Below are 26,335 nucleotides of genomic sequence, written 5' to 3' on the forward strand. Positions count from 1 at the left end.
TAGAGACAGCAAGAAACAAGAAGATTATGTAGAAATGGAAGAACTATAAGTACTGATGGCTTTACCTGTACATGAAGAATTCCTGACACGACTGAAGGGGGCTACATTTATGGATACAGAATTACAATTATGCAAGGATTTCCAGATCAAGGAAATGTCACAATAATTGTCACACTTCTGGACCCTTAAAGAAATGCTTAGCCACGCTGAATGAATTTTCTTCAAAGGACAAAAGATAATTATACCAGCACAATTAAAAATCAATCCATGAAGGACACCTTGGCACAGAAAGTTGTTGCAAGAGAACTAGGGAATATGCCATCTGGAAAAATGTTACAAGACACCAAGAATCACATATCAAGATGTAAAAAATGTCAACAGTGTTCAAGAAATGAGGTACCATTATAGTGAAATCAATACTAAGTTATCTGGGGCAATAATGTAGCATATTTCTTTTTTGGGGGATAATAGACAGTTATTCCAGATTTTTTAAATCTTGTGACATGCCAAACAGTACCACTGAAGAAGTTTTTTTTTTTTTTTGGGGGGGGGGGGGGGGGGGAAGGTAACAGGATCAGCTTGTTTGTAATACTGAAAGTGCTAATAACAGGTAACGGACCACCCTTCAATTCTAGGTACTTTAAAGATCAGCTAATTGTTTATACCATTCAGCATCAGACTTCAAGTCCTGGATTTCCTAGAGGCGATGGCTTTGCTGATGTTATATTCAAACAGCGAAAAGTTTACTCTCAAAGTGTTCAATGGATAAAACTCCTAAATTATTTAAATACATTGCAAAGTGAAGTGTTGGGTTCAGCTAATCAGTGAACATTTTGAAGGAAAACAAGAACTCTGCTACCCAATGCACTAGAAGATCTCATTCACAGGCTATAAAACCACAAGTTAGCAAAGAATTTAAAAATTTGAGTTACCAGTAAAAAAGCTATGTAGTTAGACAAATAAAATCTACAATACTCCAGAAACAGGAGAAACAGTTAGAAGACAGTTTGGTCATAGAAACTGCATGGGAAAAGAAGTTTGAAGACTAGCAAATGTTCGGAGATCAGTAGTATTTGAAACATGTACTGGAAGCTGTACAGATAACACTCAGCATGTTCAATAAACAAAGATGTTCATCAAACTGGAATTGGTCATCATCCCTGAAGAGGTCCAATGGAATGAAAGTACCTCACAGTTGAGATGTGAGCCATATGATTACTGTCTTCAAATAGATCCCTGAACCATTATGCCAAAGAAGGGAGTGTAAAGTGACGATAACGAGGAAATGCATGAAGATTCCAGAACTGCTACTCAATTTAGATATGGCAGAGTTATTAAAAAGCCAAACAGATAAAATCCTCAACAGTTAAGACAGTTTGACTGACTGCCTCCCCCCCCCCCCCCAATCCCCCAATCTTATCTCTCTCACTCTCACTCTCACTCTCTCTCACACACACAAACGTAACTGGTAGCGGCTTTTTTTTCTGTTCCCTCCACCCACCCACCCCCAAAAAAAAGAAAGGGGGGAGATTTAATGAGATATACACACTTTGCCCCTGCATTCTATATTCCATGACCAATAAATCAGTCATGTTACAGGTCTTCTTATCCTTGGACAAATTCGTTTATTTTGTTTTGTTTGTACTCCATTGTTTCTGCAAAAAAGAAGACACTGAAGATCAGACAACACTCTAGAACAGCCAACGTAGTAAAAGGTAACCCAGCCTGCGAAACCACATACTTGTTTGAGCATGATATCTCATCATTATTATATGAGATGCTGAAAATCTTTTCTCAAGGAAAGGTTGATGGCAATCAATACAATGATAATATGTTGTTTTTGTCAGTACAATAGAGCTGGTGTGATAAATAGTAATGTGCTTAAACTTCTGAAATTCATATAGTTTTTACACTCAAAATACAGTTTTGTGTTTGAAATTTGACTGTAATACAAACAACTAAGGAATAATGTGGTGGTGGCAGCAGCAGTAGCAGCAATAAATTAAAAGTAACATGTGCCACATCGGCTATCTACAAACATTTGCAGTTCATTACAATGTATGATTTCATGATTAACTAATACGAAATTAGCCTGAAATATGTAACTCCTTACAGGTTTTCCCCTCTCATATTCCTACTTTGTGTATAAGTGTATTTCTAATTTTCAGGTAAAAATATTGAAATGATACATCCAAATTAAAAAATAATTTTCATTGTATTCCTATACACGAAGTCTTTAAATTCCGTTTAATATTAAACTATGCTGCTCTAACATTGTATCTAACTTGGCAATAACTATTTTCGTATTTCAGTGAAATCAATCTTACAACTTTGAAAATTTACTTTTAAAGTTAAGAGATCTCCAAGCACTATCAGAATACGTAATAAAAGTAAACTGTATTTTTCCAGAATGAAATTTTCACTCTACAGCGAAGTGTGCGCTGATATGAAACTTCCTGGCAGATTAAAACTGTGTGCTGGACCGAGACTCGAACTCAGGACCTTTGCCTTTCGGAGATGAGGTACTGGCGGAATTATAGCTGTGAGGACGGAGCGTGAGTCGTGCTTGGGTAGCTCAGTTGGTAAAGCACTTGCCCGCGAAAGGCAAAGGTCCCGAGTTCGTGTCTCGGTCCGGCACACAGTTTTAATCTGCCAGGAAGTTTCATTTTGTATTTTTCCAGTTTGTGTTATTGCTTCCTGCAGACTGTCACACACAAAGAAATTTGTCTACCAAAATCTTTTTAAGTTGTGTATGGAAGTTACGGAAGCCATGCACAAGTATTATGCAGACCTTCCACAATTCCACTTTAGGAATTGAATACATTCAACAACAAAAATTCTGGAGAAAGTGCAGTGACTTAAAAAAATTGTTGCATTTTTTACTTATAAATACAGTATTTCACTGCTAGGCTGGTAACTTTTTACCTTGTCCTTGCACATTTTAGGCGAGTCAGTATTTCCATATGTGGCCCCCAACTGAATTTACTTACACATATAATCAATGTACAACAAAAACATCTGGTTATTTTTATATCTGAGATGTATCACTTGGCCTTGTATAAACATTGCTGACTGGGGGTCAATTTGACATCAGTATACTGTATAACACTAAACTTAGATCCACCATGACACTAAACTTGGGTCCACCATAGAAGGTTTAGTGTTAAGTTAGCACAAAGCAAGCATGGCAACACCGCTAAAATCTGCATTAAGCATACATTACAGATAAGCAGTATTTATTATTGAAGCTGTCATGTTATAAAGATGAAGGAAACTAAACAGAGAAAGAAGAAATCTTCAACATCTCATACAATGAAAACTTGTTACTGGAAACTGTATTGGGCCAAAACAGAATGTGTAAAAACTGACAAAGTTTCTATTGTGAACAAGAAAAAGGCGTAATTCTTTTTGTGTAAATACAATGTTAATAAATTCCACACTCGTTGCCTTGTGACTCCTGTTTGCTTCATTTGCAGTTGATACTGAAATTTTTTCATAGATAGATTTCCGTCCCGAATTTATATGTGATGCGTTGTACATATTGCAATATGCTCTAATTAAGCTTAGCATCTGAGGTTGCTTGCACATTGAATGAAAACAATCCACAACTATTTCTAAATATCTCTGCACTTTTGCAAGTAGGAGATTTCATGGGGATACGGATACAGTCAATAGCGCCTAAATCACCAGGTAAATGAGCAACTGATATTTGATAAAAATCACACTGGGTTTTCTCACATGATTTTCTTCCATAGGCATTTTGGTGAATTCTTTCTTCAGTAAGGCAATACAGGCTGATACCTTGTGGACAGCACTGCAAGCTGTTGATAGATCTGTTCGAAAAAAATCACCACCTTAAAGCTTCCCGCAGCAGAAAATCTTAATGATAAGAGTGGCATGCACACCGGAGTCACTGGCTTATTTCTTTCACTTGGTTTCATCAGATACTCTCTTGTGCTGTGTTCTCAACTTTAGTTCTAACTGCTGTATGGTAGTTTTGTCGAAGTGAAACCTCAGCTTAAATGATTTTTCATAAAATTCCAAAAATGGGTTCATTATTTTTGTTCTCAATGGACACATTGGAATACACAGATATCTGTAAAAGAAACATAATGTTTTTACCTTTGCATAAGCTAAAGGAAACAATATAATTCACGTCACATAAGCACAAACAATGCTGCTAACCACAGTGGCCCAAGATGCCCGGAAAACAGAATGTACAATATGATTTCAAAACACAGTCTTGTTATAATTACTTTCATAGTCAGTACAATAGAGAAAGTAGTGTCAACGGGGGGAAAAAAAACAATCCCCACAAACTGACCAATGTTCAAATTAAGATCCTCTGCGCTGTATGCAACACTGCAACCTCTCAGCTACAAAGACTATAAAACACACACCTCCGAAACACATTACTTCACTCACTTATATTTGATCACGTTTCCTCATAAATGTTGCATCCAATTGTCACAGCAGTTTATGCACACATTCGGTAGTTAAAAAAATTAATATGCATTGTACAGTGCTTTCTATTCAAGCTGAGAGAGCAAATGCAAATTTATCAGAGATGTTCAATCATTATTGGCTGCTACCAAAACCAGTATAATTATTCATGTCAAATATGTCGAAATTTCCTTTCTTACTATGTCACTGAGTGTCTTATAAAATGCTTTTTAACTAATCACAAAATTTACCGTATGTCTCTAAGAATGATTATGAGATCAAATATTATTTGCACTCATTACACACACAGCTGATAATTTCCTTAACCTACCCTTGTTGTTGTTATTGTTGTGGTCTTTAGTCTGAAGACTGGTCTGATGCTGGTCTCCACACTACTCTATCCTGTGTGAGCCTCTTTATCTCCAAATAACTGCTGCAACCTACATCCTTCTCAATTTGCTTATTGTATTCATCTTTTGGTCTCCCTCAATAAGTTTTACTCCCCCCCCCCCCCCCCCACACTCCCTTCCTCCCGCCACTTTCCTCCAATACTAAAACTGGTGATCCCCTGATGTCTCACAATGTGTCCTATCAACTGATTCCTTCTTTTGGTAAAGTTGTGCCACAAGTTTCTTGTCTCCCCAATTCTATTCAGTACCTCCTCATTAATTATGTGATTGACCCAACTGTAGCACCAAATATCAGAAGCTTCTATTCTCTCCTTGTCTAAACTGTTTATCGTCCATGTTTCACTTCCGTACATGGCTACTCTCTACACAAATATCTTCAGAAAAGACTGAAATCTATATTCAATGGTAATAATTATCTCTTCTTCAGAAATGCTTTTCTTGCCATTATCAGTCTATGTTTTATATCCCCTCTATTTTGGTCATCATCAGTTATTTTGCTGCCAAAATAGTAAAACTCATCTTCTACTTAAATTGTCTTGTCTCCTAATCTGATTCCCTTAGGATCACCTGATTTAATTTGACTACATTGCATTATCCTTGTTTTGCTTTTGTACTTTGCTGTCACCAACAGAATTACAATGTCATTGGCAAACCAAAAAAGTTTTTATTTCTTCTCCCTGAACTTTAATTCCTACTCCAAATTTTTCTTTTGTTTCTTTTACTGCTTGTTCAATGTACAAACTGAACAACACTGGGGCTAGACTACAACCTTATCTCAGTCCCTTTCATGCCCCCTCGACTCTCATTACTGCTGTCTGGTTTCTGTACAAGTTGTAAATAGCCTTCCACTCCATGTATTTTACTACTGCTGCCTTAGGGATTTCAAAGAGAGTATTCCAGTCAAAAACTTTCTCTGAGTCTAGAAATACTATGAATGTAGGTTTGCCTTTATTTCACCTACCTTGTATGAGAAGTCTTAAGTCAGTATTCTTCCCTTGTTCCTGCATTTCTCCTGAACCCTACATGATCTTCCCCGAGGTTGGTTTCTACCAGCTTTTCCATTCTTCTGTAAGGAATTTGTGTTAGTATTTTGTAACCACGACTAATCAAGCTGACAGTTTGGTAATATTCACACTGGTCAGCTACTGCTTCCTTTGTAATTGGAATTATTATATTCCTCTTGAAGGCTGAGGGTATTTTGCCTGTCTCTTACATCTTGCTCACCAGATGGAAGAGTTTTGTCATGGCTGGCTCTCCCAAGGCTATCAGTAGTTCTAATGGGAAGTTGTCTACTCCTGGGGCCTTGTTTCAACTTAGGTCTTTCAGTGCTCTGTCAAATATTTCACACAGTATCACATCTCCCATCTCACCTTCATCTACGTCCTCTTCCATTTCCATAATATTACCTTCAAGTACATCTCCCTTGTATACAGCCTATATATACTCCTTCCACCTTTCTGCTTTCCCTTCTTTGCTTAGGACTGGCTCTCCATCTGAACTCTTTATATTTGTACAGGAGGTTCTTTTCTCTCCAAAGGTATCTAATTTCCCTGTAGGCAGCATGTATCTTACCCCCTAGTGATATATCCTTCTACATCATTACACTTGTCCTCTAGCCATTCCTGCACTTCGTGCCAATCTCGTTTTTTTGACGACTGTATTCCCTTTCGCCTGCTTCATTTATTGCATTTTTATATTTTCTCCTTTCATCGATTAAATTCAATATATACTAGCCCTCGTTTTTTTTTCTACTATCTCTTGTTTTTTTTTTACCAATTGATCCTCGGCTGCCTTCACTATTTAATTTCTTGAAGCTATCTATTCTTCATCTAGTGTATTCCTTTCCCCTATCCTTGTCAATTGCTTCCTAATGCTTCCTCTGAAACTCTCTACAACCTCTGGTTTATCCAGATACCATCTCCTTCAATTCCTGCCTTTTTGCAGCTTCATCAATTTTCATCTGCAGTTCATAAACAATAAATTATGGTCAGAGTTGATATCTGCCCCTGGAAATGTCTAACAATTTAAAACTGTGGTTCCACAGTCTGTCTTACCATTATGTAATCAATCTGAAACCTTCCAGTGTCTCCACATCTCTTCCACATATGCAACCTTCTTTCATGATCCTTAAACCATGTGTTAGCTATGATTAAATGATGCTCTTTGAAAAATTGTACCAGGCGGTATCTCTTTCATTCCTTTCCCCCAGTCCATATTCACCTACTATTTTTCCTTCTCTTCCGTTTCCTACTATCTAATTCCAGCCCCCATGACTATTAAATTTTTGTCTCCCTTAAGTATGAGTAATTTGTTTTATCTTGCCATACATTTCCTCAATCTTCTCCTCATCTGCAGATCTAGTTGGTATATAAACTTGTACTAATGTGGACGGTGTAGGCTTTGTATCTATCTTGGCTACAATAATGCATTCACCATGCTGTTTGTAGTAGCTTATCTGTGTTTCTATTTTTTATTATCAAACCTACTCCTGCATTACCCCGATTTGATTTTGTATTTATAACCATGTATTCATGTGACCACAAGTCCTGCTTCTCCTGCCACCAAACTTCACTAATTCCCAGTGTATGTAAACATTAACCTATCCATTTCCCTTTTTAAATTTTCTAACCTACCTGCCCGATTAAGGGATCTGACATTCCATGCTCCGATCATTAGAAAGCCAGTTTTGTTTCTTCTGATAATGATGTCCTCCTGATTAGTCCCTGTCCAGAGATCAGAATGGGGGACTATTTTATCTCCAGAATATTTTACCCAACAGGATGCTATCATCATTTAACTATACAGTATAGCTGCATACCCTCAGGAAAAATCATAGTGCGTAGCTAATGAAACAATATCATGTGGGCAGATAAGATTTTTATTAAAACAGAGAGGAAAAATACTGCATAATCATAAAGGTAGAGAAGCAGTCGGCAAAGCTTTGGAAAACTGATATGCAGAAAGCCCATGATTACATTAGCTTTTATCCTTCTTCCACTCTGCCATAAAGTCTGCAGCTATGTTCCAAAGATAAATGCAAAGCAAGAAAATAAATTTGAATTTCCAAGAAACCATTTTAAATATGAGTTGAGTTCATTTTTTTCTACCATTATGGCAAATTATATCCAGGTTTATGAAAAGGAAAGAAATATTTGTGTGTGTGTGTGTGTGTGTGTGTGTGTGTGTGTGTGTGTGTGTGTGTCTCAGTGAAGTTAATATACAATATCTTAAAGAAAGCAGCCGTATCATATGACACAAAACAAATGAAAAGAGCCTTGTACTAAATGTCTAATTTCAAAAGAATCTTTAGTTATACGGGGTGTTACAAAAAGGTACGGCCAAACTGTCAGGAAACATTCCTCACACACAAAGAAAGAAAATATGTTATGTGGACATGTGTCCCGAAACGCTTACTTTCCATGTTAGAGCTCATTTTATTACTTCTCTTCAAATCACATTAATCATGGAATGGAAACACACAGCAACACAACGTACCAGTGTGATTTCAAACACTTTGTTACAGGAAATGTTCAAAGTGTCCTCCGTTAGCGAGGATACATGCATCCACCCTCCGTTGTATGGAATCCCTGATGCGCTGATGCAGCCCTGGAGAATGGCGTATTGTATCACAGCTGTCCACAATACGAGCACGAAGAGTCTCTACATTTGGTACTGTGGTTGTGTAGACAAAAGCTTTCAAATGCCCCCATAAATGAATGTCAAGAGGGTTGAGGTCAGGAGAGCGTGGAGGCCATGGAATTGGTCCACCTCTACCAATCCATCGGTCACCGAATCTGTTGTTGAGAAGCGTACGAACACTTCGACTGAAATGTGCAGGAGCTCCATCGTGCATGAACCACATGTTGTGTCGTGCTTGTAAAGGCACATGTTCTAACAGAACAGGTAGAGTATCCCGTATGAAATCATGATAACGTGCTCCATTGAACATAGGTGGAAGAACTAACCGTCGATTCCATGGTAAGGGCAGCAGAGGTGCATGACCTAGGACCACTATATGTAGGTGGACTAGGGCCATGCTTAGTGGAAGGAAGGTAGAGGCTACCATGATGAATGAAAAGATGGTAATTAACACCACTAGAGGCTGCCCACAAGGAGGAGTTCTGTCCCCTTTATTGTGGAATCTAGTGGTGAACGAACTCATTGAGGAACTAGACTCCAGACAATGCTCCTGCCATGGATACGCAGATGACCTTGTCATATTAATACTTGGCAAATTTACTGACACAGTTAGAAATATGACTCAAGGAGGATTGGACATTGTGCAAGACTGGTGCATTAAACAGGATCTAAGGGTTAATCCTAAGAAGATTGTTGTGGTGCCATTCACGAAGAGGCATATCCAACACTCAAGTTGGAATCTAAAGCTCTTCAATAAAACTCCACCTGTGAAGGGGATAGTGAAATATCTAGCGGTAACCTTAGATGAGAAACTAACATGGACCCCTCACATTAAGAGCATCTGCTCCAAGGCAGAAAGTACTCTAGTGCGTACCAGAAGGGCTTGTGGTAAAAACTGGGGCCTAAGCCCCAAAGGTATGCACTGCATATACACCACAGTGGTTAGACCTAGGACTTCTTACTGGGCCATAATGTAGTAGAAGAAGGTAGAACAGCGGGTTGCAGCTAAGGAGCTTGCTAAGTGCTGAGACTTATCTGCTTAGCCATAACAGGTGGAATTAGCAGCACACCAACAGCTGGGATGGAAGCCATGCTCGACATGCTTCCACTACACCTTTAGGTCAAGATGGAGGCAGCAGCTGGGGCATACAGTCTTAAAACGGCTAAAAACTGGATCTCATCAGGATATCCAGAATCATACACTAAGGTAGTGAGTGATGTAAATATAGGAATAGCTGGGGAAATGTCGGCCAACTGTATAACAACTCCCAACTTATAATAATAATATAATAATATAATAATTGGAAGCAGGTAGCAGGGCGAGAAAGAAGTTCAACACAGTACGGGGAACTTTTTTTTGGTTCACCGATGGGTTGAAATCAGACCAAGGTGTTGGGGCAGGTGTGTAAGGTGTTCAACCAAGACTGGAGGGCATCATCTCTCTAGGAAAACTGGCCTCGGTATTCCAAGCTGAAATTACTGCAATCAGTGCATGTGTGGAGGAGAATATGCATAGGTGCTACAAGGACCGTAGTATCTACATCTATTCAAACAGCCAGGCAGCCCTGAAATCACTGGCAGCTCCTGCAGTGAGATCTAAGATTGTTGCAGAATGCCACAGGGCTCTGGTGGAGCTAGGGCGAAGCAACAGGGTACACCTAGTGTGGGTCCCTGGCCACTCAGGGATCTGTGGCAATGAACAAGCCAACAGAATGGCCAGGATGGGGGCCAACGACTTCATTTATTGGACCAGAACCTGTCCTGACAATCACCAAGGCTATGATCAATCTAGAACTACCCAACTGTTTCCTAAGACACGTAGACAGCACGTAGAATATTGGACCAAGGTCCATAAACAAAAACATGATAAGGTAATGATGCCCAAGCCATGCTTTAAAAGATGCTCTGTAATCCCGGGATAGAACAGAAAAGAGATCAAACTCAAAACTGGACTGATGACCAGCCATGGGAATTTAAAGAACACCTACACACAATGGGTATAACAGAAGAAGACCTTAAATGTAGGATCTGTGATAAGGGTGAAGAAACTGCATCACACCTAATCTTTAAATGCATGGCATTGGAGAGTAAAAGATACAGAATCTTCAGGACAACTAGACCTGAAGAAATTGTGTCTAACCAAAAAAACTGGTAAAGGGACTCCTTGCACTATTTAAGAGCGTTGGTTGGCTTTACTAGATATACAGGGAGCGATACTGCACAAAAAACTCTGTTTCGGTGCGGGCAGTGGCGGGTTAGACCTAAGCTGTTTTAGCTTCCCTATCAAAATAAAATAAAAATCAAATCAAATCCCCAACTGTCTAAACAATTTCCAACACAGATTCTTAACTTACTCTATAAATGAATATTATCACTCTGTTGTGGGCAGTGAAGGCTTTGAGAAAGAGTTCTCTATTTGATTAATAATAGTAAGAACAAAAAGACTTTTGATTTTAAATATGTGACACTCCTAGAATAAAAAGAAATTCTGACAGTGTTTTTTTATGGTTTATCATAACATGAAACAGATTGCTTGGATAGTACTTACATCCAGAAGAACAACACACTTTGCCCTTTGTTTTGTTGGTAGGAATTCGGCGTACAATGTCACTCTGAAATTATACAATACAACAAAATTTGTAACTTGCTGCAAAATGTTATTTATTTAAAAATTAATTCACAAATATTAACAGTAATCTGTTAAAAGTTCATGTAAAACCAGCAAATAGGTTCATAAATCTCCTCCTTTTTAACTCTTGATCTATAAAGAAAACTATCCTTTCACACTCATGCTGTGGATTGTCATTCATTCTGTGAATAGCACACCTCTCCAAAACTGAAGTTGCAATTTGGCAAGCTCACAGGCAAACAAGGCTGCTGGGCAATGTTTCTGTTTTCTGGCTGATTTGACATTGTGCCCTTTTGTGGACTACTTTAACTCTAGCAATAACTCAGTTCCACAACACAGAAGTGACCGAATATTGGTCACCATATACGGCTGATGCATGTCAGTGACAGTCTCTGACATGTCTCACAGTAGGAATTCCACAACCACTAATTAGCAAACATTGAGATTCCCAGTAAATACACTAATTGCTTCTACCCTTTCAGATTAAAATAGCTGCCCTAGTGAATTGTATGTTGATGATGCACCGCATTACATCCCTTCATATATATTTTTCTATGAAAGACAACTATAGCCTGTCTACCTCAGAAGAACAGCATGACATATTGATAGTTAACTACATGGGTCATGATACTTTAATGAAGGCTTAAATTTAAAGATGGAGTGTAATATATTGGGTATTGCATATAATGAGTATCCAAGACATCAAATTTTGCAATTGGGCCACTGGAATATCTAGTATTATAAGAACAGCACACAAGATGTCCAGAAATGTGTTCCATCATATCCTGCTCAGCTGCAACCACTGTGCTGCATTCTATGTAGGCATGACAACCAACAAGCTGTCTGTCCGCAAGAATGGCCACCGTCAAACTGTGGCCAAAAAACAAGTGGACCACCCTTGAGCTGAACATGCTGCAAAACATGATACCCCTCATCTCAATTACTGCTTCACAGCCTGTGCCATATGGATCCTTCCCACCAACACCAGCTTTTCTGAATTGCGCAGGTGGGAACTTTCCCTGCAGTACATCCTACGTTCTCGTAACCCTCCTCGCCTCAACCTTCGTTAGTCACTGTCCTCAACCATCCAGCCCCCTCCCTGTTCCCATTCCAGCACTGCACAGCTGTCATTTCACCGCCACACCCAGTCTTTTAATTTATTTTTATTTCTCTCCTTTCCGCTACTTAACCACTCCCCCCTCCGCACCTTCTCTCCTGCCCTCTGTCTAAACTACAACACTTCACTGTCCGCCACTCCCACCATACTATCCCTACCTCTCCCCACCCCAGCCTCCTCCTTACCCCCACCCAGTCGCCACTCCCATCATGCACTGGTGCTGCCGCTCGCAGTGTAGTTTCAGCTCTCTGAGAATGCAGATGTGTGTGCAACTTCGCTTGCGTGAGTGTGTGTGTGCGCGTGTGTGTGTGTGTCTACTGCTGACAAAGGCCTTAATGGCCGAAAGCTATGATTGTGTGAATCTTTTTATTGTGCCTGTCACAACTCAGCACCTCCGCTATATGGTGAGTAGCAACTTTCCTTCTCTCGTATTGTTACATTCCATCCTGGATTTTCCATTATTTGATTACACACAGATACTTGCATTTTCTTCATAGCCAATGCTTTTAATTTTTCCTATTAGTACAGTGAAACCAAGGTATTTTTTATTAAATGGAATTTGAGAACTCTTGAAAAAAGTAATGGTTGCAGCAATAGGCTTATGGAAGAATACAAATGGAATATCAAGGTCAATGAAGCCAGCATAGGCATTACAAATGATTTGTCACTTTAGTATCAGATAAAGTAGAGATTACCATTTTGCCCTTCACATATAAAATGTCTTCCAGAATGTTTTGCAAAAAATTTCAGTGTATTCTTCACACACACACACACACACACACACACACACACACACACACACAAAATTTAGAGTCAAATATTGGCAAAATTCCAATCTGCACATCACATCTTAAGGAGGAATATAAAAGGAAAGAACTACACATAACAGGCTGAAAATAGCACAAAACAATATACCAGCAATGGCATTCAGAAGTGCATTCTGCAAGCATCACGTATACAGGACATATTAAATAGGTCCTCTCAGGGAGGAAAAATGACATAGTCCTGCTAGAGACAAAAATGGTCATTTGAAGCAAAAGAGTTTACATAACATACACTCCTGGAAATGGAAAAAAGAACACATTGACACCGGTGTGTCAGACCCACCATACTTGCTCCGGACACTGCGAGAGGGCTGTACAAGCAATGATCACACGCACGGCACAGCGGACACACCAGGAACCGCGGTGTTGGCCGTCGAATGGCGCTAGCTGCGCAGCATTTGTGCACCGCCGCCATCAGTGTCAGCAAGTTTGCCGTGGCATACGGAGCTCCATCGCAGTCTTTAACACTGGTAGCATGCCGTGACAGCGTGGACGTGAACCGTATGTGCAGTTGCCGGACTTTGAGCAAGGGCGTATAGTGGGCATGCGGGAGGCCGGGTGGACGTACCGCCGAATTGCTCAACACGTGGGGCGTGAGGTCTCCACAGTACATCGATGTTGTCGCCAGTGGTCGGCGGAAGGTGCACGTGCCCGTCGACCTGGGACCGGACCGCAGCGACGCACGGATGCACGCCAAGACCGTAGGATCCTACGCAGTGCCGTAGGGGACCGCACCGCCACTTCCCAGCAAATTAGGGACACTGTTGCTCCTGGGGTATCGGCGAGGACCATTCGCAACCGTCTCCATGAAGCTGGGCTACGGTCCCGCACACCGTTAGGCCGTCTTCCGCTCACGCCCCAACATCGTGCAGCCCGCCTCCAGTGGTGTCGCGACAGGTGTGAATGGAGACGTGTCGTCTTCAGCGATGAGAGTCGCTTCTGCCTTGGTGCCAATGATGGTCGTATGCGTGTTTGGCGCCGTGCAGGTGAGCGCCACAATCAGGACTGCATACGACCGAGGCACACAGGGCCAACACCCGGCATCATGGCGTGGGGAGCGATCTCCTACACTGGCCGTACACCACTGGTGATCGTCGAGGGGACACTGAATAGTGCACGGTACATCCAAACCGTCATCGAACCCATCGTTCTACCATTCCTAGACCGGCAAGGGAACTTGCTGTTCCAACAGGACAATGCACGTCCGCATGTGCTCTAGAAGGTGTAAGTCAACTTCCCCTGGCCAGCAAGATCTCCGGATCTGGCCCCCATTGAGCATGTTTGGGACTGGATGAAGCGTCGTCTCACGCGGTCTGCACGTCCAGCACGAACGCTGGTCCAACTGAGGCGCCAGGTGGAAATGGCATGGCAAGCCGTTCCACAGGACTACATCCAGCATCTCTACGATCGTCTCCATGGGAGAATAGCAGCCTGCATTGCTGCGAAAGGTGGATATACACTGTACTAGTGCCGACATTGTGCATGCTCTGTTGCCTGTGTCTATGTGCCTGTGGTTCTGTCAGTGTGATCATGTGATGTATCTGACCCCAGGAATGTGTCAATAAAGTTTCCCCTTCCTGGGACAATGAATTCACAGTGTTCTTATTTCAATTTCCAGGAGTGTATACTTTTATCTAAATAATTTCTGTGATAGAACACATTAGATATACACTAGTTCTTTGTTTTTTCATAACATTTTTATCTTTATCACATCCCCGCTTTGCTCCAAAAGTTTTGTTTAGAATATCTTTACCATTACAAAACAGTATCACTGAGCTTACAGTTGCTTGTTTATTGCAGTAACTATAAAAGTGCAAGTGATTGCAATTACAACTGTGTGAAGCATAAAATATTTTACTGTCCAACGTCAAAAATGCTATATGTTTGCACTAACATAGACTATGCAAATATGATCTGTTTACTGCTTCTGATGATGTAGACGAATAGCAATGGATCTTTCAGACATATCACATCTGGATAATCCAATTTTTTTGAGAGTTTTTAACAGATTGTGTGAAGAGGTAAGTTATCTTGTGCATGTTTCACTCAAATGAACAGCTAAAAAAAAAAAAAAGGTGTGCAGGAACAGTGACACACGATATTGTTCACTACTGACCTACAAATGTGTCTGTTCTGCAAATATTTCTCTTATGCCTGCACATATTCATATTGGGGGCAGTGTTGCACAACTTGAATTTTATTACTGGTTAAATACTGGTTGCAGTGTGGTTCCATTAATACTATTTATTGACAATCACACTAATATGGGATGGTATAAACAACAAGCACAAAAATTACTGATCATTGTAGTAGAAACAAATTTCCAAGTTCATTCCTATATTACTGTGGTGCAGCATTTTATACAGGGATTAGACAAAAATATGGACACACAAAACACATTACCATGCCTAATATGGTGTAGGAAACCTGTTGGCATTCAAAACAGCTTCCACTCATCTCAGAATGGATAAATACAAGGTACAGTATGGTTTCCAAGGGTACCTTAACCCATTCTCCCTGCAAAATAGGTAATGACAATGGAGGTGGATAGTGATCATGCACCCTTCTCTCTAAAGTAGACTATTTATAATGAGATGTGGTGACTGTGGTGGCCACAGCAGATGTGACAATTCATCCTTGTGCTCACAAAAACAGTCCTGGACAGTGCAAGATGTATGAACGGGGGACTGTATCATCTTTTAGCACAACATTACCATTGGGGAATAAATACTGTACCATGAGATCAGCCAAAATAGTCACAAAACCCTTGGCAGTAATGGGATCTTACAGAGTAAAAGTGGGGCCCATTGAATACTACGGTACGCCTGCCCAAATCGTAACTGAACCCACGCCATGTTCCACTCTTGGGATGTAAAGCCAACAGGAAGTTGTAAAAACTGTGAAACACAGAATAAATTACTTTCTTCCATTGCTCTACAGTCTAGGTTTTATTGCATCACCACCACATTTTCCTGATAAGGGCATTTGCATCACTGATGAGTGGTTTTGGATACTCAGCCCACCCCATAACTCCCTGCTTATGGAGCTCCCTTCATGTTGTTTTGGTGCTGACAGGGTTCATGAGCATGACATTCAGTTCTACAGTAACTTTTGCACCTACTGTCCTCTTATTTTCCCATCACTTTGCTCTTCAATGACCATCTGTCATGATCACTCAACACACACTTTTGACCATGTTGCGATTTAGTGGATGATAATTTCTGCTCTCTCTATATGCGGTATAAATCTTTGATACAGTGCCACCTGAAACACCAAGCACTTTGGCTACGCTGGTTAAAGAAGCATCCTCCACAGGAACACCAACAATTTGCTGATGTTCAAATTCACATCTCCGACATAACTACAGAGAACATTGTCCTGACTACAACCGACACTTGCAACGTACTGAGGATATTGCACAGGTGCTATTCTCGTTCAAATACAACAGCACCACATTCTTCCCACATTTTTGCCCAATGCCGGTATGTTTCTAGGTGTCATTATTTTGATGGAATCTTAACAGGGCACAATTGCTTGCATTTTTGAAAAACACTTTACTGAACAACCAGAGGATGCTACTTCTGGAATACATAACATAATGTAACCCATGCACATTCTACCACACCAGTAAACACACAGTTCTTTAAAGAATCGAATTCCTGTTCATGAAGGAGCTTCAAACATCTGATTACCTTACAAATGAATTAAAGTGTTAAATATTTGCCTTTAAGCATATAAGAGAAAAAAGTTTGGGAGATATATGAAATTAAGCTTACAGTTTGTTGGAAGTTATTAAGTGTACTCATTATGAAACTCTTGATGAACATAGTCTGGGAATTTGTGCTCCATTTTAAGCATACACCAGTTTTCCACACATATCTACTGAGCTGTGTGTTGCACAATGATACAATTTTGCACACACATTCAGTGATATATGTAGATACTGTCTCCAAAGGGGGTTCCAAAGATTTAGTAATAAAGAAGTAGTAAATTAAGATGTTATCCCAGATGTAGAAGTTTTATTACATACTATTTTAAGAAAAGCTAGTTTTTCATGCACTTAAATGTCTATGTCATATATCCCGAACTGCAAAATGCACTGTGAACAGAATTAGTAGTAAAGAAGCAATAAATTAAAACATGTCTGATGCTGAAGTTTGACTGCAAGAATAGTGAAAAGAAGTAAGAGATAACATCTTTCCTTTCATCATTTTGTTGTGGGTGTCAGTAAGAAAAAGTTTCATAAAGGTTTGAAATTATGTGTAAAGTTCATTGGAAATCGCTAGGTGCTCTCATTCTCAAATTCTGGCTGAATGAAGTCCAGGTATTTCTGCTCCATCAGTTTGCTGTCTCAAGACAAATACACAGCTTCTAACTGTAATACTTGTCTTATTTTGTTAAACTTTTAACATAAGATTATACATCTTAATGATTAGATTCTGTCAGCATTGTAAATTTTTGAATATGGTCAACAACTATGCAAAAACTGATAATTGAATTTTTGTTACCTCTACGCTGCAACTGGTACTGTTTTAGTGATGCAGATATGTGAAGCAATATCTCAACCACAATTTCTCTGATTGGTGGGTCAGCATAGCACCATTATCAGACCACCAACATCTCCATACCCACCCCATTTTTGTTCGTGAAGACATACCTCCCAAGAAGGAAGACGGGTGTATAACATGAACTGCTTTGTCTCATCATGGATAGTCTTGCAAATATTAGGGGAACATAAAGATAAACTAACATAAACAGCACAACATGTTCTGCTGCTATCAATTTACTGTGAACTCAGGAATGTATTACAAACAATTAACAACAAGTCTTTACTTCAGGAACCATCTAAAGCAGAGCACACATTTATATAAACCTTTTGCTTCAAATTACAATGCCAGATTTGTCTCATTTTTTGAGCACCTTACTTAATGTAATAAAAAGGGAAACTGTAAGTAAAGTAAAAAGAGAACAAATAAAAATAAAATTATGAATTATAAATGGAAAATTATCGTTCATTGTTACTATAGCGCATCAATCCAAATAGAGTTTGGGGAAAGTATGTTTCTTTCAATAGTGAACAATCACAGTAATAATACCATAGTATTCAGCTTATTACTGAACTAATGCCTAAACATTTCAAAAAATTTGTTCAGAAAAAAATTAACAAATCTTTTTCTTAGAACTGAAACTTACGACTGCGGCACACATCCTATGGCAAAGCCAACCAGGCCCCTCAGCAGTAACAACCAGAGGAAGTTGGGTGCCTGTGAGGACAGGAGGCCATAACACGACAGCAGTGCTCCACACAGAGTCAGTGCCTGCATTGTGCAGTATAATGTGATTTAGCAAAAACTGAGTAACAATACAAGGAGTTATTCATTAATTAGCATCAATTTTGATTCAATGAACAATGGACACTATTCTTAATGACAATAATATAACTATAGCATTACAAATACTATACTCAATAAGGTGTTTGAAGACCTGCAGAGAGACTTAATGTTTTTGTATCAACTACATTACCCATTTATTTGACTGAACTAGTGTCCTTTACAATGACTTACTTAAAACTAAGAACACACACAATGATGAACAAACAGTCAATGTAGTGTATCTCTGGAAACCAGGAACATTATCCATATGAACACAAACTAAATCCAAGCACAAGGAACTTTTTCAACACACTCACTGTTTTTTATTGGTTGCATTTGTCCTTTTACAACATTAAGTTTTGCATGCAAATTAATATTCCTCTCTTTGGTTCATGCTTTGGTAAACATCAGCCAGTTGTTCTTTGGCATCTCTTCATTTAAAACTTTTTCACACAAGCTTACAGTGTTCTGAACTTTGGTAATTGAACTGGGCTCTGATTGCCATTATTTAATGTGGTAAACCTATCAGACTTGAACTCTAGATAACTAACTAGTTTCCTCAGCCAGACTGCTTCTTTTGTAGCAGGAGCAGCAGCTACATATCTGAATCGAGTTGTACTCAAAGCAACAATTTATTGTGTCTGTGAAACTCAGTTTACCAGTCCACGTGCCAAAAGAAATACAAATCTTGTTGCTGATTTTCATGAGTTTTGACCACCTGCACAATCAGAATTAGGAAAACCTACTAGTAGTTGTTCATTCCTTTTTTACTGGAATGCTCTATACCATAATCTTCTGTTTTAATCAAATACTGGAAAATTCTCTTTACCTCTCACCAATGTACATTGTTATGATCATTAAAAAACCTGCTCAAACTGTTCACTGTAAACTAAACACCTGGCTGTGAAATAACAGATAAAAACATAAGTGATCCAACTGATTCACAGTACAATACTTCTAAAATCTCTAATTATTTTTCACAGGGTAATAAATGCACTTGAATATTGGCTGGAACACTTAAGCCCAACCTCTTAACTTATCTGGGACACACTGGAAGAAGATTACTTGTACTTTTGGGCTGAACATAATATACCTGACATTAACTGCAAAAGATGAAGAAGAATAAAAAAAAAGAAGCAACAGTCGGAGGTAACAAGTAATTTATAATTTCTTAATTTATGGTTCTTTATTCTAAAAAATTAAGATGGGTTTAGTTTTATATATGAGTTTTTATATATGAGATTTCAGGAAACTAATGTATCAATATCAAGTTCGATCAAAATGGCTGCAATTCTCTGGGTCTTCTCAAGGTGCTCGTCCGAGATTTTTGTCAGACAAAGGTGACATACATAACACACGCACAATTGTGCAGCATGTGATACTTGTCTCTGGGCTGGTGGGATTTGCAGAAGTCCAACAACAATACATGATCAAATTTTTCTATTAGTTATTTGTCAGACAGCAACTCTATGCATTCCATCTGAAAATCATTTGGTAGTGTACCTCTAATGTTTTTACAAGGTGTCGCATAAATACAACATTTTTCATTTTTTCCAAAAATCCTAAACTCTATTTTCAAATTCTTGCATCAAACTGAAAAGTATGGCTGAGCATTTCATCCTGTCTTTAGGATTGTTCTTGGTCAATGTGTTGAAAAAAAAAGGTTTGCCTTTACTTGTGCTTGTCATAATTTCAGTTTCACTTGGAACACATTTATTGTTTGAAACACTGTACTGATAAGTAGGTTTCTACCTTTAAGACGCCTGTTTGAGTCACCTACATGACCAGTTAAATCTACCAAAAATGCTAACTCTGCCACCCAGTTGGCATTGTCATGTTCTGGCACAGATTTTGCTGATGTCATGAGTGATTTGATTTTATTAATTGTGCAATAAAATATTTTTAACATCTGGCCTTAACTGAGCCACCTTACTTCTGTGAAATTTACGATATCATCATACTCAGCATTCAAATTTCTGCGGAATTTCTGGAACTGATGACGACTCAGTCCTTTAGGAAGCTAATCCATCAGCTGTTAATGAAGAACTGAATTGAATTGAATTGCTCCAATCACCTACTATGATACAAACTACACACAAAAGTAAAAAGACACATTCACAATCAAATGTTGTTCTCATTTGTAGCAATGGATATGATATCACACTGAACCTGTTATAACAGAGTTATGAGACTACCAGATGGCAAACATAGGTAGTAATGGATATTCACATGGAGATTTCTAACTTCTAACAACTTTTAGTGATCAGAACTACAGTGAAAAACAAGTGCACAATTTTCTTGTATTTCCATAAATTAACTTCATTGTCAGGCTGGACACCCCTGACGAACTATTTATACCATCCATTCCAAATTTATCAATTATTCATCTCATGTAAGTGCTCTGATGTGTTAGCATCTTCTAACCTCCAAGATTTTGTTCAATTTAGACTTCCACAATAGAATGACCATCTCTGATTGTAATACAAGAGATTCTTATAGTGCTGTGACAACTTTACAAATAACTTTCTTCGACTTTGATGCGATAATTCCATCATCTACAAACAATGCTAACATAATTGCTTCACCACTGACTGTGCCATGGAATTAACATACATCTGTACCATTTGCTTGAAAATTAAACTGCAAAAGAAACTTTAGAAATTTCGTGATACAGCAATGAGGAGCCTGCTTCAGCTTGTTCAGCACCTTTTCATGCTTGCAGATTCCAAGATTCTTTGTGTTAATCAATAGCCCCTCAGGTATTTCCATATTGATTTCCCCTTCAACATTGCCAAGTAAAACTGGAGTGCAAATATCAAACTGCAGCATCGCTAGATTTCATATGTGACAGTTTGAAAATCTTTAATGGGGCACGCCACATAACTGGCAGAAAAGTCTCATTGTAGTAAACTCCATACTACTATTTGATGCCCCCTGACAAAGCCAAGCTTTGTATTAAGTGATGATATGGAGACAAGACCTTGAAGACCCACTCTGAACCAATGTCTTATGAGCTGTTGGTATTAGGAATAATCTTCCACCTTTTGTTATTCTCATGAGCTTCCAGTTCCTCTGCAATTGCCTTTTTCCAGTGTTTCAAGTCAAGACTGGAAATTACGTCCTTGAAACTATAGCAAGCATAATACTGGGTGCAATCAGCTTCGCACCATGCTTGGGAACAATGAAGCAATCCTGTAGTCTCATAGCTCTTCCATTAGCTGCTGTGATATATGTTGCTTTTCCATTAATTGTTGTGCTACTCTTGTTTTGTGGAGGCTCTGTCTCTTCCTGTACTTGTAATGACCTGATGTGAGTTTGCTTGTCATGATTGACAAATTCTCATTCTTCATTGTCCTTGACATTTAGGTTTATGTTGTCAACTTCTTGTGTTGCTGGTGTTGGGCTACTCCTCACCTTATTAGATGTGACACTGTGGGATACAGAAAGTTCTCACATTACAACTTGTCCAATTCTCTCAGCCAAACCGCGTGAAGCAAGGGCCAACAACCTGATGAGGTATTTTAAGATCTGCAGAGAGGAACAAAATAACATCCTTTAATATCAGGGATGAACACAGCATACAGTCATGCATCAATCTGTAATTTTATGGCACATCTAGCTAGAAGTCAGCTACAGAACAGCCATCATCAGTGCTAAAAGGAATATGAAAATGTAGGACTCAGACAATTGAAGGATTATATCAAGAATCGTTTAGAAGGTGTAAGTTTGAAGATTGTACAGGAAGACAAATATGCAATTTGGTAGTGAGTCATATAGACCTAGAAAGTTTTTACTCATATACACACATGATGTTAAAATGACCTTAAGCCATCCATAGCTCGATTCACACACACCAAGGCTGCTGTATACAAGCCTACACATTCAGCCACAGTATGCATCATAGACAGTAAATGGCCCCCATATAGTACCTACCTTTTACTTAAAAACTGCAATTTGTCAGTTCCACATAAAATATAAACATAGAAATAAAATATAAAATATTAATCTAAAAGTCATAATATATAATTATAAATAAAGGAAACGCAACCACTCACCCACAGCAGATCGATGTGTGGAGCACAGAAACACAGAATGGAAAACAGGACTCACACTACTTTTCCAGCATTAGCTCTTTTTCTAGCAAAAGTACACATTCACACATGCAGCCACCCACCAAATGCACTCTCCCATGGCCAGGGGACCACAAATCCTGTTCAGGTAGAAAGTCAGGTAAATATAATGGTATTCAGAAAATTTGTTACTTTACAAACATATAACCTGTTTTCTTACACCGTTTCAGGTATTTTAATTGGCCAGTGGAACAATATTTTTATCATTGCCATAAACTAAGATCAAGTTTGGTCTCACAGACAAGTTGGATGTTTCGAAACAGAGGGTGTCAGTGCCTCAAATGAAAGTTTTTCAAGTTTACAACAGCCATGTGGGAGGTACTGATCATGTTGTTCAAAACATATACCTTTATCGTACATATCTAAGAAGCAAAAAATACGAGGCAAAAAAATATTTTTTTCCATAAATGCTCAGCTAATCATTGTAGCTGTTCAAAAGGCATGGCTTCTGTACAGACACATCAAGTTTCATCATAGAGTAGCAATAATTATTCTACCACTTGCAAGGGGAGACCTTCTAAGTCAATAGAATGTATGATGGTCAAGAATACTACACTGCTGATTTGCAAGTGGACAAAAGGCGAAGAAAAAGAGGTACCCAAGTTGCAGAATGTTTAGCAAAAAAAGCTACAACAATGTGCATAAAATCTGATTTGCCCTTTCATTTTTCTTCTTTTGTAACCTAGAATTTTTTTATCACAATACAGTCATAAACCTGACATCCTTCCAGAAGGACAGCCTGTTACATGCAAGCTACAAGGTTAATTGCTAAAAATCCAACAATGCTGTATTAATCAATATCCATTAGGAATAAATGAAGGTGTTTTGATAGTAAAAGTAATAAAAATTAATTCAGGCTTACCCAAGCTAATAAGAAATAATGTGAATTGAGCTCATCTATTTTTTTGCTAAATTAGGCTACAATTAAAGGTTAAAAGAAAACAGATCCCTTTACATATATATTTTTGTGTAAACAATGGAAAATCCAGGATTGAATGTAACAATATTACGAGAAGGAAAGTTGCTACTCAGCATATAGCGGAGATGCTGAGTCGCAAATAGGCACAACAAAAAGACTCTCACTGTTAAAGCTTTCGGCCACTAACTATTATCGTTTCAGTTGCCTAAGACTGCAGTCTCGTGTGTGTGTGTGTGTGTGTGTGTGTGTGTGTGTGTGTGTGTGTGTGTGTGTGTGTGTGTGTGAGTGAGTAGTAACTTTCCTTTTCATAATAGTTATATATTTTTGTATATATTAGAAAAATAAATGTTAACAAAATCTGTGCCGGCTGGAGTGGCCGAGCGGTTCTAGGTGCTACAGTCTGGAACCGCGCGACCGCTACGGTCGCAGGTTCGAATCCTGCCTCAGGCATGGATGTGTGTGATGTCCTTAGGTTAGTTAGGTTTAAGTAGTTCTAAGTTCTAGGGGACTGATGACCTCAGATGTTAAGTCCCATAGTGCTCAGAGCCATTTGAACCATTTGAACAAAATCTGTAATAAAATCATGAGTTACAGCATCACAGCTTCTGAGATAATGAGACATATGCTAGAGTTCACCGACAATTTTATTAAATAAGTAATGGCCTAATTTAATGTTATTTACACTGTAGCTGAAGTTATTGCGAAGAGTTCGGGTAAAACATAATAATATCTGTCATCATCAAATTGTTTCTTGCCTGAGGACCTCTCAAGCATTATTCATATATAGAGGAAAATAACAGGTAGATCCACATTCCTGCCAGGACATGCTTCATCTGCCAACAACAAGGTGGTTTTTGAATAGCCCCCTAAACTGGTAGCTTCTCACCACTACCTGCTCATTTAAGAGATTAGCACAAAAGGACTTAAGATAATAAAAAACTTTCATCTTCTCCACCAAGTCCATACATCCACCCTGCTCCCTCAATGAAGCATCTTCATTTGTGAGGTCATGGCTGGTATGCTATCCACATTTTCAATTAAATCGACAGCGAAGGCTTTTAGCCAAAGTCCTTTCTTTCCACAATAACTTGTTCATCGAACCCAATTTCAAGACACCTTGCTATCTGCGCCACATACGAAGAACCACAATCAGGATAATATTGTGTAAACACCTGATTCAAGGTAAATACTACTTTCGTGCACATTATTAACCAAGATATGACCAAGGCTATTCGTAATTGAAAAAGAAACTAAACTTTTTTTAAAAAAATGGATGCTGCTCTAGTATTGATTTTGCCATAACAAATACACTGATCAGCTAGAGCACCTAACTAATAGCCAGTGAGTTCACCTTTGACAAGGACAACTGTGGCAGCGCACTGTGGTATGGAAGCAATGGGGCCTGTGTACATTGCTGGAAGGAGTTAGCACCACATCTGCACACACACACACGTCACCTAATTCCTATAAATTCCAGGGATGGGGCAATGATCTCTGACACCACATTCAATCACATCCCATGTGTGTTTGATCGGGTTCAGATTTGGCAAGTTGGGGAACCAGCACATCAACTGGAACTTGTCACTGTGTTCCTTGAACCACTCTATCATACTCCTGGCCTCGTGACATGGTGCATTATCTTAATGAAAAATACCACTGTCATTGGGAAACATGATACTATGTACATGGTCTGCAAACTGTTATGATACTCCTTAGCTGTCATGGTGCCTTGCACAAGCTCCACTGGACCAATGCCAATGATTACCCATGTGAATGTTCCCCAGAGCATAATGGAGCCACCGCCAGCCTGTCTCTGTCCTGCAGCAGTGGTGTCAGAGCTGTTCCCCTGGAAGATGATGGATTCATGCGCCCCCCCCCCCCCCCCCCCAATCATCATCACGATGAAGAAGTTATCGGGACTCATCAGACCATTGAACGCTCTGCCACTATGCCAATGCCCAGTGCTGAGGGACACATGCCCATTTCAGTTGTAGTTGCTGATGTCGTGGTATTAACAATGGCACACGTGTGTGTCATTGGCTGCGGAGACCCACCATTAGAAGTGTTTGGTGCACTGTGTGTTCAGACACACTTGTCCTCCGCCCGGCATTAAAGTCTGATGTTAGTTCCACCACAGTTCAATGCTTGTCTTGTTTTACCAGTCTGCCCAGCCTACGATGTTTAACATCTGTAATGAGCTAGCTGACTGAGATGGAACTTCCCATACTCAGTCCATCTACATCTACATCCATACTCCGCAAGCCACCTGACGGTGTGTGGCGGAGGGTACCTTGAGTACCTCTATTGGTTCTCCCCTCTATTCCAGTCTCATATTGTTCGTGGAAAGAAGGATTGTCGGTATGCTTCTGTGTGGGCTCTAATCTCTCTGATTTTATCCTCATGGTCTCTTCGCCAGATATACGTAGGAGGGAGCAATATACTGGTTGACTCTTCGGTGAAGGTATGTCCTCGAAACTTCAACAAAAGCCCGTACCGAGCTACTGATGGTACATTTCACCATCAAATTTAAAATAATTCTAATTCAAAATTACTGACAGTAGATTAGTAAAGCCACTAACCTCACTTCCAGACAACCATTCCATTCAGTTCAAGTTCTCCTAATAATTTTGACAGTGTTTTCTACTGGTGTATAAATTTACTAGTCAAATGAAATAAATTTCAAATCTGCTGCTAGATCACCTCTGCCATTAACAATAGACCTAACTGGCATTTCTTTTTTATGTATCTTAAATTGTGACCTAAGTGTAAACATACATGGACTCATAATTCTAAACTGTTGTGTTTCTCTAGGTGAAATGATGGCTATACTGTAGCTGAAATCTAGCTAGATC

At 39.2% G+C, this 26,335-nt stretch overlaps 1 protein-coding gene across 2 annotated transcripts in view; it reads right to left on the minus strand.

The window, feature by feature from the left end:
* LOC126203232 (synaptic vesicle 2-related protein) overlaps positions 1–26,335 on the minus strand; it is a 103,031-nt gene that overhangs the window by 55,917 nt on the left and 20,779 nt on the right. For both annotated transcript variants that reach the window (XM_049937477.1, XM_049937478.1), the window contains exons 5-6: positions 18,256–18,380; positions 11,041–11,104 (exon numbers count right to left, since the gene is read on the minus strand). In XM_049937477.1, coding sequence (XP_049793434.1) covers positions 11,041–11,104; positions 18,256–18,380 — 189 coding nt within the window. The remainder of the gene's footprint in view (positions 1–11,040; positions 11,105–18,255; positions 18,381–26,335) is intronic.

This window comes from Schistocerca nitens, chromosome 9 (genome assembly GCF_023898315.1).
Source record: "Schistocerca nitens isolate TAMUIC-IGC-003100 chromosome 9, iqSchNite1.1, whole genome shotgun sequence".
NCBI lineage: Eukaryota > Metazoa > Arthropoda > Insecta > Orthoptera > Acrididae > Schistocerca > Schistocerca nitens.